The sequence below is a fragment of the Salvelinus alpinus genome, chromosome 10 (genome assembly GCF_045679555.1).
Source record: "Salvelinus alpinus chromosome 10, SLU_Salpinus.1, whole genome shotgun sequence".
Taxonomy (NCBI): Eukaryota; Metazoa; Chordata; class Actinopteri; order Salmoniformes; family Salmonidae; genus Salvelinus; species Salvelinus alpinus.
The window spans coordinates 75,109,173-75,126,672 of record NC_092095.1 but is presented as its reverse complement, the minus strand read 5'-3'; the positions used below and the strand labels follow the sequence as shown (position 1 = coordinate 75,126,672).

Below are 17,500 nucleotides of genomic sequence, written 5' to 3'. Positions count from 1 at the left end.
GACAGAGAGAGAGAGAGCAGAATGAGGTAAAGACAGAGAGGGAGAGAGCAGAATGAGGTAAAGACATTGTGTTATTTCATAGATAGGTGCAGTGTAATGTGTTGTTTTACAGGGTCAGTCATAGTAGTATGATAGGTGTTGTTTTACAGGGTCAGTCATAGTAGTATGATAGGTGCAGTGTAATGTGTTGTTTTACAGGGCCAGTCATAGTAGTATGATAGGTGTTGTTTTACAGGGTCAGTCATAGTAGTATGATAGGTGCAGTGTAATGTGTTGTTTTACAGGGTCAGTCATAGTAGTATGATAGGTGCTGTTTTACAGGGTCAGTCATAGTAGTATGATAGGTGTTGTTTTACAGGGTCAGTCATAGTAGTATGATAGGTGCAGTGTAATGTGTTGTTTTACAGGGCCAGTCATAGTAGTATGATAGGTGTTGTTTTACAGGGTCAGTCATAGTAGTATGATAGGTGCAGTGTAATGTGTTGTTTTACAGGGTCAGTCATAGTAGTATGATAGGTGCTGTTTTACAGGGTCAGTCATAGTAGTATGATAGGTGTTGTATGACAGGGTCAGTCATAGTAGTATGATAGGTGATGTTTTACAGGGTCAGTCATAGTAGTATGATAGGTGTTGTTTTACAGGGTCAGTCATAGTAGTATGATAGGTGTTGTTTTACAGGGACAGTCATAGTAGTATGATAGGTGTTGTTTGAAAGGGACAGTCATAGTAGTATGATAGATGTTGTTGTACAGGGACAGTCATAGTAGTATGATAGGTGTTGTTGTACAGGGTCAGTCATAGTAGTATGATAGGTGTTGTTTTACAGGGTCAGTCATAGTAGTATGATAGATGTTGTTGTACAGGGTCAGTCATAGTAGTATGATAGGTGTTGTTTTACAGGGACAGTCATAGTGGTATGATAGGTGTTGTTTTACAGGGTCAGTCATAGTAGTATGATAGGTGTTGTTGTACAGGGTCAGTCATAGTAGTATGATAGGTGTTGTTGTACAGGGACAGTCATAGTAGTATGATAGGTGTTGTTTTACAGGGACAGTCATAGTAGTATGATAGGTGTTGTTTTACAGGGTCAGTCATAGTAGTATGATAGATGTTGTTTTATAGGGTCAGTCATAGTAGTATGATAGGTGTTGTTTTACAGGGTCAGTCATAGTAGTATGATAGGTATTGTTTTACAGGGACAGTCATAGTAGTATGATAGGTGCAGTGAAATGTGTTGTTTTACAGGGTCAGTCATAGTAGTATGATAGGTGTTGTTTTACACGGTCAGTCATAGTAGTATGATAGGTGTTGTTGTACAGTGTCAGTCATAGTAGTATGATAGATGTTGTTTTACAGGGACAGTGATAGTAGTATGATAGGTGTTGTTGTACAGTGTCAGTCATAGTAGTATGATAGATGTTGTTGTACAGGGACAGTCATAGTAGTATGATAGGTGTTGTTTTACAGGGTCAGTCATAGTAGTATGATAGGTGTTGTTGTACAGGGACAGTCATAGTAGTATGATAGGTGTTGTTGTACAGGGACAGTCATAGTAGTATGATAGGTGTTGTTTTACAGGGTCAGTCATAGTAGTATGATAGGTGTTGTTGTACAGGGACAGTCATAGTAGTATGATAGGTGTTGTTGTACAGGGACAGTCATAGTAGTATGATAGGTGTTGTTGTACAGGGACAGTCATAGTAGTACTGCCCCCCTGGAGTAAATGAAGGTTACGTGTCTGGACATGTTCGACTCTGTGCAAAAACCCATTTTGTCATAAGCATCGTCACATATAAATGTTTCCATAATCTCCATCTATTACTCTGAATCGTTCTCATGGACGATTAAATTAGTACATTTTCAAAATGGGAAACATATGGCCGCCTTTAATTGGCCAATTCCTCTTGCCAATGTAGTGTTTTCTCTAATGTAAAACCCAATGGGAAGACAAACGCTGTTAAGACAGACAGACAGACAGACAGACAGACAGACAGACAGACAGACAGACAGACAGACAGACAGACAGACAGACAGACAGACAGCACTGTACAGTACAATCTTATCAGCTCTGTAATGTTACTATGTAGTACTGTCTGGATATAGGAAACAGGACACCAGGCGACAGGACACCAGGCGACCGGACACCAGGCGACAGGACACCAGGCGACTGGACACCAGGCGACCGGACACCAGGCGACCGGACACCAGGCGACAGGACACCAGGCGACAGGACATCAGGCGACAGGACACCAGGCGACAGGACACCAGGCGACAGGACACCAGGCGACAGGACACCAGGCGACCGGACACCAGGCGACAGGACACCAGGCGACAGGACACCAGGCGACAGGACACCAGGCGACAGAACACCAGGCGACAGGACACCAGGCGACCGGACACCAGGCGACAGGACACCAGGCGACAGGACACCAGGCGACAGAACACCAGGCGACAGGACACCAGGCGACAGGACACCAGGCGACAGGACACCAGGCGACAGGACACCAGGACATCGAAAGCATCTACCATCTAGTGTTCTATTACTCAGTAGGACACAGCGTACATAAACTACACCCCTTCTATCGTCTACTGAAACACTAGGATCCTAACTACCACCATATCTCAGGAGACTCCATCCCTCTATCCTCCCTCCTCATCATCTCTCTATCTCCTGTCCTCTACTGAAACACTAGTATCCTAACTACCACCATATCTCAGGAGACTACATTCCTCTATCCTCCCTACACGTATACTCCGTCTCCTCCGTGCTCCACCTCGCCATCCGTTGGCAGAGCGGAACACAGGGGAGATAGAGGGCTGAGTACGAGACTCTCCAGCGTTATGGTTCTACACATGTCATGTGTAATCTGCCCTACCAACAGCGCTTAGAATAATTATTCATATTTAATCAGCTACGCAGGATGTTACATGGTCTGCCTGACGCATGCTAAGTCCTTTCCCTTGTTCCATTATAAAACTTTTACACAATCACACTGCTGCCGGCGAATGAGGCGTGAGGGAGAGGAGGAGTGGAGGAGTGGAGGGGAGCGAGGGAGGGAAGGGAGAGGAGGAGTGGAGGGGAGGGAGAGAGGGAAGGGAGAGGAGGAGTGGAGGGGAGGGAGAGAGGGAGTGGAGGGGAGGGAGAGAGGGAGGGGAGGAGTGGAGGGGAGGGAGAGAGGGGGAGGAGGAGTGGAGGGGAGGGAGAGAGGGAGAGGAGGATTGGAGGGGAGGGAGAGAGGGAGAGGAGGAGTGGAGGGGAGGGAGAGAGGGAGAGGAGGAGTGGAGGGGAGGGAGAGAGGGAGAGGAGGAGTGGAGGGGAGGGAGAGAGGACAGGGTCTAAATGGAAAGGGGAGGGAGAGAGGACAGGGTCTAAATGGAAAGGGGAGGGAGAGAGGACAGGGTCTAAATGGAAAGGGGAGGGAGAGAGGACAGGGTCTAAATGGAAAGGGGAAAGTGGTTGGGCTTATACAAACATAATGGGCTTGTCTGCTTTGATAAACTGACAACGTGGCTGGAATACACACAGAGAGAGAGGGGGAGGAAGGGAGGAAGGGAGGGAGGGAGGAAGGGAGGGAGGAAGGGAGGGAGGGAGGGAGGGAGGGAGGGGGGAGGGAGGAAGGAAGGGAGGGAGGGAGGGAGGGAGGGAGGGAGGGAGGGAGGGAGGGAGAGAGAGAGGGGGAGGAAGGAAGGGAGGGAGGGAGGGAGGGAGGGAGGGAGGGAGGGAGGGAGGGAGGGAGGGAGGGAGGGAGGGAGGGAGGGAGGGAGGGAGAGAGAGAAAGAGGGGGAGGAAGGAAGGAAGGAAGGAAGGAAGGGAGGGAGGGAGGGAGGGAGGGAGGGAGGGAGGGAGGGAGGGAGGGAGGAAGGAAGGAAGGAAGGGAGGGAGGGAGGGAGGGAGGGAGAGAGAGAGAGAGAGAGAGAGAGGGGAGGAAGGAAGGAAGGGAGGGAGGGAGGGAGGGAGGGAGGGAGAGGAGGAGTGGAGGGAGGGAGAGAGGACAGGGTCTAAATGGAAAGGGGAGGGAGAGAGGACAGGGTCTAAATGGAAAGGGGAGGGAGAGAGGACAGGGTCTAAATGGAAAGGGGAGGGAGAGAGGACAGGGTCTAAATGGAAAGGGGAAAGTGGTTGGGCTTATACAAACATAATGGGCTTGTCTGCTTTGATAAACTGACAACGTGGCTGGAATACACACAGAGAGAGAGGGGAGGAAGGGAGGGAGGGAGGGAGGGAGGGAGGGAGGGAGGGAGAGGGAGGGAGAGAGAGAGAGAGGGGGAGGGAGGGAGGGAGGGAGGGAGGGAGGGAGGGAGGGAGGGAGGGAGGAAGGAAGGAAGGGAGGGAGGGAGGGAGGGAGGGAGGGAGAGAGAGAGAGAGAGAGGGGGAGGAAGGAAGGAAGGGAGGGAGGGAGAGAGGGAGGGAGAGAGGGAGAGAGAGAGAGAGGGGGAGGAAGGAAGGGAGGGAGGGAGGGAGGGAGAGAGGGAGAGAGAGAGAGAGAGAGGGGGAGGAAGGAAGGAAGGGAGGGAGGGAGGGAGGGAGGGAGGGAGGGAGGGAGGGAGGGAGGGAGGAAGGGAGGGAGGGAGTGAGGGAGAGAGAGAGAGAGAGAGAGAGAGAGAGAGGGAGGAAGGAAGGGAGGGAGGGAGGGAGGGAGGGAGGGAGGGAGGGAGGGAGGGAGAGAGGGAGGGAGGGAGGGAGGGAGGGAGGGAGGGAGGGAGGGAGGGAGGGAGAGAGAGAGAGAGAGAGAGAGAGGGAGGGAGGGAGGGAGGGAGGGAGGGAGGGAGGGAGGGAGGGAGAGAGGGAGGGAGGGAGGGAGGGAGGGAGAGAGAGGGAGGGAGGGAGGGAGGGAGGGAGAGAGGGAGAGAGAGAGAGGGGGAGGAAGGAAGGAAGGGAGGGAGGGAGGGAGGGAGGGAGGGAGGGAGGGAGGGAGGAAGGAAGGGAGGGAGAGAGAGAGAGAGAGAGAGAGAGGGAGGGAGGGAGGGAGGGAGGGAGGGAGGGAGGGAGGGAGAGAGGGAGGGAGAGAGAGAGGGGGAGGAAGGAAGGAAGGGAGGAAGGGAGGGAGGGAGAGAGGGAGGGAGAGAGAGAGAGAGAGGGGAGGGACCATGGAAAAGCCAGAAGGAGAGGTGAGGCTGAGGGGAGGGGCCATGGAAGGTGAAGAACCAATCGCCATGTTGTGACTACGCCAACTATCTTCAGAATAGAAGGGGTTGATGTCAGAGTCTCTGACTGTAAACTGAATGAGGACTCCACCTATCTTCAGAATAGAAGGGGTTGATGTCAGAGTCTCAGACTGTAAACTGAATGAGGACTCCACCTATCTTCAGAATAGAAGGGGTTGATGTCAGAGTCTCAGACTGTAAACTGAATGAGGACTCCACCTATCTTCAGAATAGAAGGTGTTGATGTCAGGGTCTCAGACTGTAAACTGAATGAGGACTCACAAGTAAGAACATCTTCTCAAAGGGTTGATCATGTCAGATTGAAAAAGGGAAACAGAATCCAAACCGCCATTTTGTGAAAGCCAGTCCAGTATGCCTCCAGAACAGACAGAGTTCTCATCAGACTGTAACCTAGAACTAAACAAAAGACTCACCCTGCTTCAGAGGGTTTAATGCCCATTACCTTTATCTTCAAGGAAGGGATTTCCAGACCGCCATTTTGTGACTATGCCAACTAAGGCCCTGCGACAGACTAGTGTCCTGTCCAGGGAGGTTACTTGTATATCTAGCTAACTAACACTACAGAAACAGGAGACAGACTAGCATCCTGTCCAGGGAGGTTACTTGTATATCTAGCTAACTAACACTACAGAAACAGGAGATAGACTAGCGTCCTGTCCAGGGAGGTTACTTGTATATCTAGCTAACTAACACTACAGAAACAGGAGATAGACTAGTGTCCTGTCCAGGGAGGTTACTTGTATATCTAGCTAACTAACACTACAGAAACAGGAGATAGACTAGTGTCCTGTCCAGGGAGGTTACTTGTATATCTAGCTAACTAACACTACAGAAACAGGAGATAGACTAGTGTCCTGTCCAGGGAGGTTACTTGTATATCTAGCTAACTAACACTACAGAAACAGGAGACAGACTAGTGTCCTGTCCAGGGAGGTTACTTGTATATCTAGCTAACTAACACTACAGAAACAGGAGATAGACTAGTGTCCTGTCCAGGGAGGTTACTTGTATATCTAGCTAACTAACACTACAGAAACAGGAGTTAAACTAGCGTCCTGTCCAGGGAGGTTACTTGTATATCTAGCTAACTAACTCTACAGAAACAGGAGATAGACTAGTGTCCTGTCCAGGGAGGTTACTTGTATATCTAGCTAACTAACACTACAGAAACAGGAGATAAACTAGCATCCAGGGAGGTTACTTGTATATCTAGCTAACTAACACTACATAAACAAGAGATAGACTAGCGTCCTGTCCAGGGAGGTTACTTGTATATCTAGCTAACTAACACTACAGAAACAGGAGATAGACTAGCGTCCAGGGAGGTTACTTGTATATCTAGCTAACTAATACTACAGAAACAGGAGATAGACTAGCGTCCTGTCCAGGGAGGTTACTTGTACATCTAGCTAACTAACACTACAGAAACAGGAGATAGACTAGCGTCCAGGGAGGTTACTTGTATATCTAGCTAACTAACACTACAGAAACAGGAGATAGACTAGCGTCCAGGGAGGTTACTTGTATATCTAGCTAACTAACACTACAGAAACAGGAGATAGACTAGCGTCCAGGGAGGTTACTTGTATATCTAGCTAACTAACTCTACAGAAACAGGAGATAGACTAGCGTCCTGTCCAGGGAGGTTACTTGTATATCTAGCTAACTAACGCTACAGAAACAGGAGATAGACTAGCGTCCTGTCCAGGGAGGTTACTTGTATATCTAGCTAACTAACGCTACAGAAACAGGAGATAGACTAGCGTCCTGTCCAGGGAGGTTACTTGTATATCTAGCTAACTAACGCTACAGAAACAGGAGATAGACTAGCGTCCTGTCCAGGGAGGTTACTTGTATATCTAGCTAACTAACGCTACAGAAACAGGAGATAGACTAGCGTCCTGTCCAGGGAGGTTACTTGTATATCTAGCTAACTAACGCTACAGAAACAGGAGATAGACTAGCATCCTGTCCAGGGAGGTTACTTGTATATCTAGCTAACTAACGCTACAGAAACAGGAGATAGACTAGCGTCCTGTCCAGGGAGGTTACTTGTATATCTAGCTAACTAACACTACAGAAACAGGAGACAGACTAGCATCCAGGGAGGTTACTTGTATATCTAGCTAACTAACACTACAGAAACAGCAGGTCCTTCCAGACTCAGACAAGACTGACTTCATAATAGAAGGAGGTGATCCTGTCAGACTCAGACAAGACTGACTTCATAACAGAAGGAGGTGATCCTGTCAGACTCAGACAAGGCTGACTTCATAATAGAAGGAGATGATCCTGTCAGACTCAGACAAGACTGACTTCATAACAGAAGGAGGTGATCCTGTCAGACTCAGACAAGGCTGAGTTCATAACAGAAGGAGGTGATCCTGTCAGAGTCTGAGGGTGAAGAGTAACAAGGTAACGAGGACTCACCCTGTTCAAGAGGAGGTGGTTTAACCCCCGTAGCCTTCATCTTCAGAGCCTCCTTGGCCGACATGTCGCAGCAGGAGCCTTTATTAGTGTCCTGGTCGCTATCGGCCTGGTCACTATCTCCATGACCACTGTCTCTAAGGCTGGCTCGCTCTGGGTCCTTGAATGTCGAGCTGCTACAGGACAAAAAACTATTAAAGATAGAAATATAAAGGGTACAGTACTAGTATATGATCTAGTTATAACTATAAAGGGTTAGGGTACAGTACTAGTATAGGATCTAGTTATAACTGTAAAGGGTTAGGGTACAGTACTAGTATATGGTCTAGTTATAACTATAAAGGGTTAGGGTACAGTACTAGTATAGGATCTAGTTATAACTATAAAGGGTTAGGGTACAGTACTAGTATAGGATCTAGTTATAACTATAAAGGGTTAGGGTACAGTACTAGTATATGATCTAGTTATAACTATAAAGGGTTAGGGTACAGTACTAGTATATGGTCTAGTTATAACTATAAAGGGTTAGGGTACAGTACTAGTATATGGTCTAGTTATAACTATAAAGGGTTAGGGTACAGTACTAGTATATGGTCTAGTTATAACTGTAAAGGGTTAGGGTACAGTACTAGTATAGGATCTAGTTATAACTATAAAGGGTTAGGGTACAGTACTAGTATATGATCTAGTTATAACTATAAAGGGTTAGGGTACAGTACTAGTATATGGTCTAGTTATAACTATAAAGGGTTAGGGTACAGTACTAGTATATGGTCTAGTTATAACTGTAAAGGGTTAGGGTACAGTACTAGTATAGGATCTAGTTATAACTATAAAGGGTTAGGGTACAGTACTAGTATATGGTCTAGTTATAACTATAAAGGGTTAGGGTACAGTACTAGTATATGGTCTAGTTATAACTATAAAGGGTTAGGGTACAGTACTAGTATATGGTCTAGTTATAACTATAAAGGGTTAGGGTACAGTACTAGTATATGGTCTAGTTATAACTGTAAAGGGTTAGGGTACAGTACTAGTATAGGATCTAGTTATAACTATAAAGGGTTAGGGTACAGTACTAGTATAGGATCTAGTTATAACTATAAAGGGTTAGGGTACAGTACTAGTATAGGATCTAGTTATAACTATAAAGGGTTAGGATACAGTACTAGTATAGGATCTAGTTATAACTATAAAGGGTTAGGATACAGTACTAGTATATGATCTAGTTATAACTATATAGGGTTAGGGTACAGTACTAGTATATGATCTAGTTATAACTAATATAGGGTTAGGGTACAGTACTAGTATAGGATCTAGTTATAACTGTAAAGGGTTAGGGTACAGTACTAGTATAGGATCTAGTTATAACTATATAGGGTTAGGGTACAGTACTAGTATATGATCTAGTTATAACTATAAAGGGTCAGGGTACAGTACTAGTATATGATCTAGTTATAACTATATAGGGTTAGGGTACAGTACTAGTATAGGATCTAGTTATAACTGTAAAGGGTTAGGGTACAGTACTAGTATAGGATCTAGTTATAACTGTAAAGGGTTAGGGTACAGTACTAGTATAGGATCTAGTTATAACTGTAAAGGGTTAGGGTACAGTACTAGTATAGGATCTAGTTATAACTGTAATATAGAATATAGAATATTGGGATTCATGATGAGTCCTTACCTTTGAACAAACTGCTGCCTGCTGCCCATGTAATTGGGCTCAGCGGGAAAATTGTCTGTCTGTGAAGAAGAGAGAGAGGAGAGAGTTTACAACGTGCTGTGTTACACTCAAATGTGTCCCCTGTCGGTGTTGTGTTACACCCAAATGTGTCCCAAATGATGGGAGGAGGAGGGGGGAGAATGATGAGAGGAAGGGGGAGGAGGGGAGCTTAGAAGGGGAAGGAAGGGTGAAGAGGGGGGAGAATGATGAGAGGAAGGGGGAGGAAGGGTGAAGAGGGGGGTGAATGATGAGAGGAAGGGGGAGGAGGGGGAGGAGGGGGGGAGGGGGGGGGAATGATGAGAGGAAGGGGAAGGAGTTGGGAGGAAGGGGGAGGAGGGGGAGAATGATGAGAGGAAGGGGGAGGTGGGGGGGTGAATGATGAGAGGAAGGGGAAGGAGTTGGGAGGAAGGGGGAGGAGGGGGGAGAATGATGAGAGGAAGGGGGAGGTGGGGGGGTGAATGATGAGAGGAAGGGGAAGGAGTTGGGAGGAGGGGGAGGAGGTGGGGAGAATGATGAGAGGAAGGAGAAGGAGTTGGGAGGAGGGGGAGGAGGGGGAGGAGGGGGGAGAATGATGAGAGGAAGGAGAAGGAGTTGGGAGGAGGGAGGGGGAGGGGGGAGAATGATGAGAGGAGGGGAAGGAAGGGTGAAGAGGGGGGGAATGATGAGAGGAGGGGAGGATGGGGGAGGAAGTGGGAGGATGGGGGAGGAATGGGGAGGGCGAGGGGGGAGGAAAGGGGAGGAGTTGGGAGGAGGGGGGAGGAATGGGGAGGACGAGGGGGGAGGAAGGGGGAGGATGGGGGAGGAATGGGGAGGACGAGGGGGGAGGAAAGGGGAGGAGTTGGGAGGAATGGGGAGGACGAGGGAGGAGGAAGGGGAGGAGGGGGGAGGGACATTCTGATCATGTAACAATGTGTTTAATATGGAATAAAGAGTTACGTAATGTCACATGACTACATTGTAACCACACAGACAGTTAGTCAGTTACTGTACGTGTTGGTTGGTTAGTTAGTTAGTTAATCAGACAGAGCGTTATGTTAATGTGTAGTCTATCTCCTAGGTTACCGAAAACAACACCCTATTCCCTGTGGTAAAATAATTGATCTGGCTGTTTCCAGAACGTTCTAAATTCGTCAGAACATGGACTCTACAAGGTGTCGAAAGCGTTCCACATGGGCCCATGTTGACTCCAACGCTTCCCACAGTCGTGTCAAGTTGTCTGGATGTCCTTTTGGTGGTGGAACATTCTGGATGCACACAGGAAACTGTTGAGTGTGAAAACCCCAGAAGCGTTGTAGTTCTTGACACAAACAGGTGCGCCTGGCACCTACTGCCGTACACCGTTCAGAGGCACTTAAATCTGTCGTCTTGTTCATTCACCCTCTGAACGGCACACATACACAATCCATGTGTCGATTGTCTCAAGGCTTAAAAATCCTTCTTTAACCCGTCTCCTCCCCTTCATCTACACTGATCAATAAGGGAGCATAGCTTTCACCTGGTCAGTCACCTGGTCAGTCACCTGGTCAGTCACCTGGTCAGTCACCTGGTCAGTCACCTGGTCAGTCACCTGGTCATGGAAAGGGCAGGTGTTCTTAATGTTTTATAAACCCAACGTAGATGTTCTGACACCCCAGAATCAGATAAACTGGAGCCAGGACTGTCTCTCTCCCTCTCTCTCTCTGTATTTCTCTTTCGCTCTCCAAATCTCTCTCTGTCTCTCTCTGTCTCTCCAAATCTCTCTCTGTCTCTCCAACTCTCTCTCTTTCTCTCGCTCTCTGTCAATTCAATTCAATTCAATTCAAGGGGCTTTATTGGCATGGGAAACATGTGTTAACATTGCCAAAGCAAGTGAGGTAGATATTATACAAAAGTGAAATAAACAATACAAATTAACAGTAAACATTACACATACAGAAGTTTCAAAACAATAAAGACATTACAAATGTTATATTATATATTTACAGTGTTGTAACAATGTACAAATGGTTAAAGCACACAAGTTAAAATAAATAAGCATAAATATGGGTTGTATTTACAATGGTGTTTGTTCTTCACTGGTTGCCCTTTTCTTGTGGCAACAGGTCACAAATCTTGCTGCTGTGATGGCACACTGTGGAATTTCTCCCAGTAGATATGGGAGTTTATCAAAATTGGATTTGTTTTCAAATTCTTTGTGGATCTGTGTAATCTGAGGGAAATATGTCTCTCTAATATGGTCATACATTGGGCAGGAGGTTAGGAAGTGCAGCTCAGTTTCCACCTCATTTTGTGGGCAGTGTGCACATAGCCTGTCTTCTCTTGAGAGCCATGTCTGCCTACGGCGGCCTTTCTCAATAGCAAGGCTATGCTCACTGAGTCTGTACATAGTCAAAGCTTTCCTTAAGTTTGGGTCAGTCACAGTGGTCAGGTATTCTGCCACTGTGTACTCTCTGTTTAGGGCCAAATAGCATTCTAGTTTGCTCTGTTTTTTTGTTAATTCTTTCCAATGTGTCAAGTAATTATCTTTTTGTTTTCTCATGATTTGGTTGGGTCTAATTGTGCTGTTGTCTTGGGGCTCTGTGGGGTGTGTTTGTGTTTGTGAACAGAGCCCTAGGACCAGCTTGCTTAGGGGACTCTTCTCCAGGTTCATCTCTCTGTAGGTGATGGCTTTGTTATGGAAGGTTTGGGAATCGCTTCCTTTTAGGTGGTTGTAGAATTTAACGGCTCTTTTCTGGATTTTGATAATTAGTGGGTATCGGCCTAATTCTGCTCTGCATGCATTATTTGGTGTTCTACGTTGTACACGGAGGATATTTTTGCAGAATTCTGCATGCAGAGTCTCAATTTGGTGTTTGTCCCATTTTGTGAAATCTTGGTTGGTGAGCGGACCCCAGACCTCACAACCATAAAGGGCAATGGGCTCTATGACTGATTCAAGTATTTTTAGCCAGATCCTAATTGGTATGTTGAAATTTATGTTCCTTTTGATGGCATAGAAGGCCCTTCTTGCCTTGTCTCTCAGATCGTTCACAGCTTTGTGGAAGTTACCTGTGGTGCTGATGTTTAGGCCGAGGTATGTATAGTTTTTTGTGTGCTCTAGGGCAACGGTGTCTAGATGGAATTTGTGGTCCTGGTGACTGGACCTTTTTTGGAACACCATTATTTTGGTCTTACTGAGATTTACTGTCAGGGCCCAGGTCTGACAGAATCTGTGCAGAAGATCTAGGTGCTGCTGTAGGCCCTCCTTGGTTGGTGACAGAAGCACCAGATCATCAGCAAACAGTAGACATTTGACTTCGGATTCTAGTAGGGTGAGACCGGGTGCTGCAGACTGTTCTAGTGCCCGCGCCAATTCGTTGATATACAGTGGGGAGAACAAGTATTTGATACACTGCCGATTTTGCAGGTTTTCCTACTTACAAAGCATGTAGAGGTCTGTAATTTTTATCATAGGTACACTTCAACTGTGAGAGATGGAATCTAAAACAAAAATCCAGAAAATCACATTGTATGATTTTTAAGTAATTCATTTGCATTTTATTGCATGACATAAGTATTTGATCACCTACCAACCAGTAAGAATTCCGGATCTCACAGACCTGTTAGTTTTTCTTTAAGAAGCCCTCCTGTTCTCCACTCATTACCTGTATTAACTGCACCTGTTTGAACTCGTTACCTGTATAAAAGACACCTGTCCACACACTCAATCAAACAGACTCCAACCTCTCCACAATGGCCAAGACCTGTGAGCTGTGTAAGGACATCAGGGATAAAATTGTAGACCTGCACAAGGCTGGGATGGGCTACAGGACAATAGGCAAGCAGCTTGGTGAGAAGGCAACAACTGTTGGCGCAATTATTAGAAAATAGAAGAAAATAGAAGAAGTTCAAGATGATGGTCAATCACCCTCGGTCTGGGGCTCCATGCAAGATCTCACCTCGTGGGGCATCAATGATCATGAGGAAGGTGAGGGATCAGCCCAGAACTACACGGCAGGACCTGGTCAATGACCTGAAGAGAGCTGGGACCACAGTCTCAAAGAAAACCATTAGTAACACACTACGCCGTCATGGATTAAAATCCTGCAGCGCACACAAGGTCCCCCTGCTCAAGCAGGCGCATGTCCAGGCCCGTCTGAAGTTTGCCAATGACCATCTGGATGATCCAGAGGAGGAATGGGAGAAGGTCATGTGGTCTGATGATTAAAAAATAGAGCTTTTTGGTCTAAACTCCACTCGCCGTGTTTGGAGGAAGAAGAAGGATGAGTACAACCCCAAGAACACCATCCCAACCGTGAAGCATGGAGGTGGAAACATCATTCTTTGGGGATGCTTTTCTGCAAAGGGGACAGGACGACTGCACCGTATTGAGGGGAGGATGGATGGGGCCATGTATCGCGAGATCTTAGCCAACAACCTCCTTCCCTCAGTAAGAGCATTGATGATGGGTCGTGGCTGGGTCTTCCAGCATGACAACGACCCAAAACACACAGCCAGGGCAACTAAGGAGTGGCTCCGTAAGAAGTATCTCAAGGTCCTGGAGTGGCCTAGCCAGTCTCCAGACCTGAACCCAATAGAAAATCTTTGGAGGGAGCTGAAAGTCCGTATTGCCCAGCGACAGCCCCGAAACCTGAAGGATCTGGAGAAGGTCTGTATGGAGGAGTGGGCCAAAATCCCTGCTGCAGTGTGTGCAAACCTGGTCAAGAACTACAGGAAACGTATGATCTCTGTAATTGCAAACAAAGGATTCTGTACCAAATATTAAGTTCTGCTTTTCTGATGTATCAAATACTTATGTCATGCAATAAAATGCTAATTAATTACTTAAAAATCATACAATGTGATTTTCGGGATTTTTGTTTTAGATTCCGTCTCTCACAGTTGAAGTGTACCTATGATAAAAATTACAGACCTCTACATGCCTTGTAAGTAGGAAAATCTGCAAAATCAGCAGTGTATCAAATACTTGTTCTCCCCACTGTATATATGTTGAAGAGGGCCCTGTGAGGGGCGGCAGGTAGCCTGGAGGGTAGGAACGCTGGGCCAGTAACCCAAAGGTTGCTAGATCGAATCCCCGAGCTGACAAGGTACACATCTGTTGTTCTGCTCCTGAACGAGGAAGTTAACCCACTGTTCCCCGGGTGTCGATAACATGGATGTTGAATAAGGCAGCCCCCCCCCTCTCTGATTCAGAGGAGTTGGGTTAAATGAGGAAGACAGATTTCAGTTGAATGGTTTCAGATATACATCTGACTAGTTATCCCAGTAGTGCACTACTTTGGACCAGGGCCCGTTGGACACTACGTAGGGGATAGGGTGACATTTTGTTTCATCTGACTAGTTATCCCCGTAGTGCACTACTTTGGACCAGGGCCCGTTGGACACTACGTAGGGGATAGGGTGACATTTTGTTTCATCTGACTAGTTATCCCCGTAGTGTACTACTTTGGACCAGGGCCCGTCGGACACTACGTAGGGGATAGGGTGACATTTTGTTTCATCTGACTAGTTATCCCCGTAGTGCACTACTTTGGACCAGGGCCCGTTGGACACTACGTAGGGGATAGGGTGACATTTTGTTTCAAGACAAAACGCCATGGTTACCAGTTTCCTGTCCAGCCATCACTGTCTATTACGCTGCAGAGTCGAATGTCATTTCTTTTTTTATTATGTGACTAAATAATCATCACAAGATATCAAATGACTGAATCTCTGTGAAAACAACAAGACTGTTAATGGATAACTGTGTTTTGTCTTTCTTACTGATTAATTAACAGAAATATTTTTATCTCAAGGTATCAAATCCCACCTGTTCATAATTGCAATCTGGAGTCTTGCCAAGTTATTTCATTACAACAGAAATGTTGATCGTTCTGGAATCCTCACAGAGAGACAGACAGATACCACTCCTAGAGTTCTTCACAGAGAGACAGACAGATACCACTCCTAGAGTTCCTCACAGAGAGACAGACAGATACCACTCCTAGAGTTCCTCACAGAGAGACAGATAGATACCACTCCTAGAGTTCTTCACAGAGAGACAGACAGATACCACTCCTAGAGTTCCTCACAGAGAGACAGACAGATACCACTCCTAGAGTTCCTCACAGAGAGACAGACAGATACCACTCCTAGAGTTCCTCACAGAGAGACAGACAGATACCACTCCTAGAGTTCCTCACAGAGAGACAGACAGATACCACTCCTAGAGTTCCTCACAGAGAGACAGACAGATACCACTCCTAGAGTTCCTCACAGAGAGACAGACAGATACCACTCCTAGAGTTCTTCACAGAGAGACAGACAGATACCACTCCTAGAGTTCCTCACAGAGAGACAGACAGATACCACTCCTAGAGTTCTTCACAGAGAGACAGACAGATACCACTCCTAGAGTTCTTCACAGAGAGACAGACAGATACCACTCCTAGAGTTCCTCACAGAGAGACAGACAGATACCACTCCTAGAGTTCCTCACAGAGAGACAGACAGATACCACTCCTAGAGTTCCTCACAGAGAGACAGACAGATACCACTCCTAGAGTTCCTCACAGAGAGACAGACAGATACCACTCCTAGAGTTCTTCACAGAGAGACAGACAGATACCACTCCTAGAGTTCTTCACAGAGAGACAGACAGATACCACTCCTAGAGTTCTTCACAGAGAGACAGACAGATACCACTCCTAGGGTTCTTCACAGAGAGACAGACAGATACCACTCCTAGAGTTCTTCACAGAGAGACAGACAGATACCACTCCTAGAGTTCTTCACAGAGAGACAGACAGATACCACTCCTAGAGTTCTTCACAGAGAGACAGACAGATACCACTCCTAGAGTTCTTCACAGAGAGACAGACAGATACCACTCCTAGAGTTCCTCACAGAGAGACAGACAGATACCACTCCTAGAGTTCTTCACAGAGAGACAGACAGATACCACTCCTAGAGTTCTTCACAGAGAGACAGACAGATACCACTCCTAGAGTTCCTCACAGAGAGACAGACAGATACCACTCCTAGAGTTCTTCACAGAGAGACAGACAGATACCACTCCTAGAGTTCTTCACAGAGAGACAGACAGATACCACTCCTAGAGTTCCTCACAGAGAGACAGACAGATACCACTCATAGAGTTCTTCACAGAGAGACAGACAGATACCACTCCTAGAGTTCTTCACAGAGAGACAGACAGATACCACTCCTAGAGTTCCTCACAGAGAGACAGACAGATACCACTCCTAGAGTTCTTCACAGAGAGACAGACAGATACCACTCCTAGAGTTCCTCACAGAGAGACAGACAGATACCACTCCTAGAGTTCTTCACAGAGAGACAGACAGATACCACTCCTAGAGTTCTTCACAGAGAGACAGACAGATACCACTCCTAGAGTTACTCACAGAGAGACAGACAGATACCACTCCTAGAGTTCTTCACAGAGAGACAGACAGATACCACTCCTAGAGTTCCTCACAGAGAGACAGACAGATACCACTCCTAGAGTTCCTCACAGAGAGACAGACAGATACCACTCCTAGAGTTCCTCACAGAGAGACAGACAGATACCACTCCTAGAGTTCTTCACAGAGAGACAGACAGATACCACTCCTAGAGTTCTTCACAGAGAGACAGACAGATACCACTCCTAGAGTTCTTCACAGAGAGACAGACAGATACCACTCCTAGAGTTCCTCACAGAGAGACAGACAGATACCACTCCTAGAGTTCTTCACAGAGAGACAGACAGATACCACTCCTAGAGTTCTTCACAGAGAGACAGACAGATACCACTCCTAGAGTTCTTCACAGAGAGACAGACAGATACCACTCCTAGAGTCCTTCACAGAGAGACAGACAGATACCACTCCTAGGGTTCCTCACAGAGAGACAGACAGATACCACTCCTAGAGTTCCTCACAGAGAGACAGACAGATACCACTCCTAGAGTCCTTCACAGAGAGACAGACAGATACCACTCCTAGAGTTCTTCACAGAGAGACAGACAGATACCACTCCTAGAGTTCCTCACAGAGAGACAGACAGATACCACTCCTAGAGTTCTTCACAGAGAGACAGACAGATACCACTCCTAGAGTTCTTCACAGAGAGACAGACAGATACCACTCCTAGAGTTCCTCACAGAGAGACAGACAGATACCACTCCTAGAGTCCTTCACAGAGAGACAGACAGATACCACT

At 46.7% G+C, this 17,500-nt stretch overlaps 1 protein-coding gene across 1 annotated transcript in view; it reads right to left on the bottom strand.

Moving 5' to 3' along the window:
* The window catches only part of pcdh17 (protocadherin 17), a 172,297-nt gene that overhangs the window by 98,913 nt on the left and 55,884 nt on the right, over positions 1-17,500 (bottom strand). The window contains 2 exon segments of the mRNA XM_071330918.1: positions 7,597-7,769; positions 9,281-9,339. Of these exon segments, the coding sequence (XP_071187019.1) occupies positions 7,597-7,769; positions 9,281-9,339 (232 nt within the window).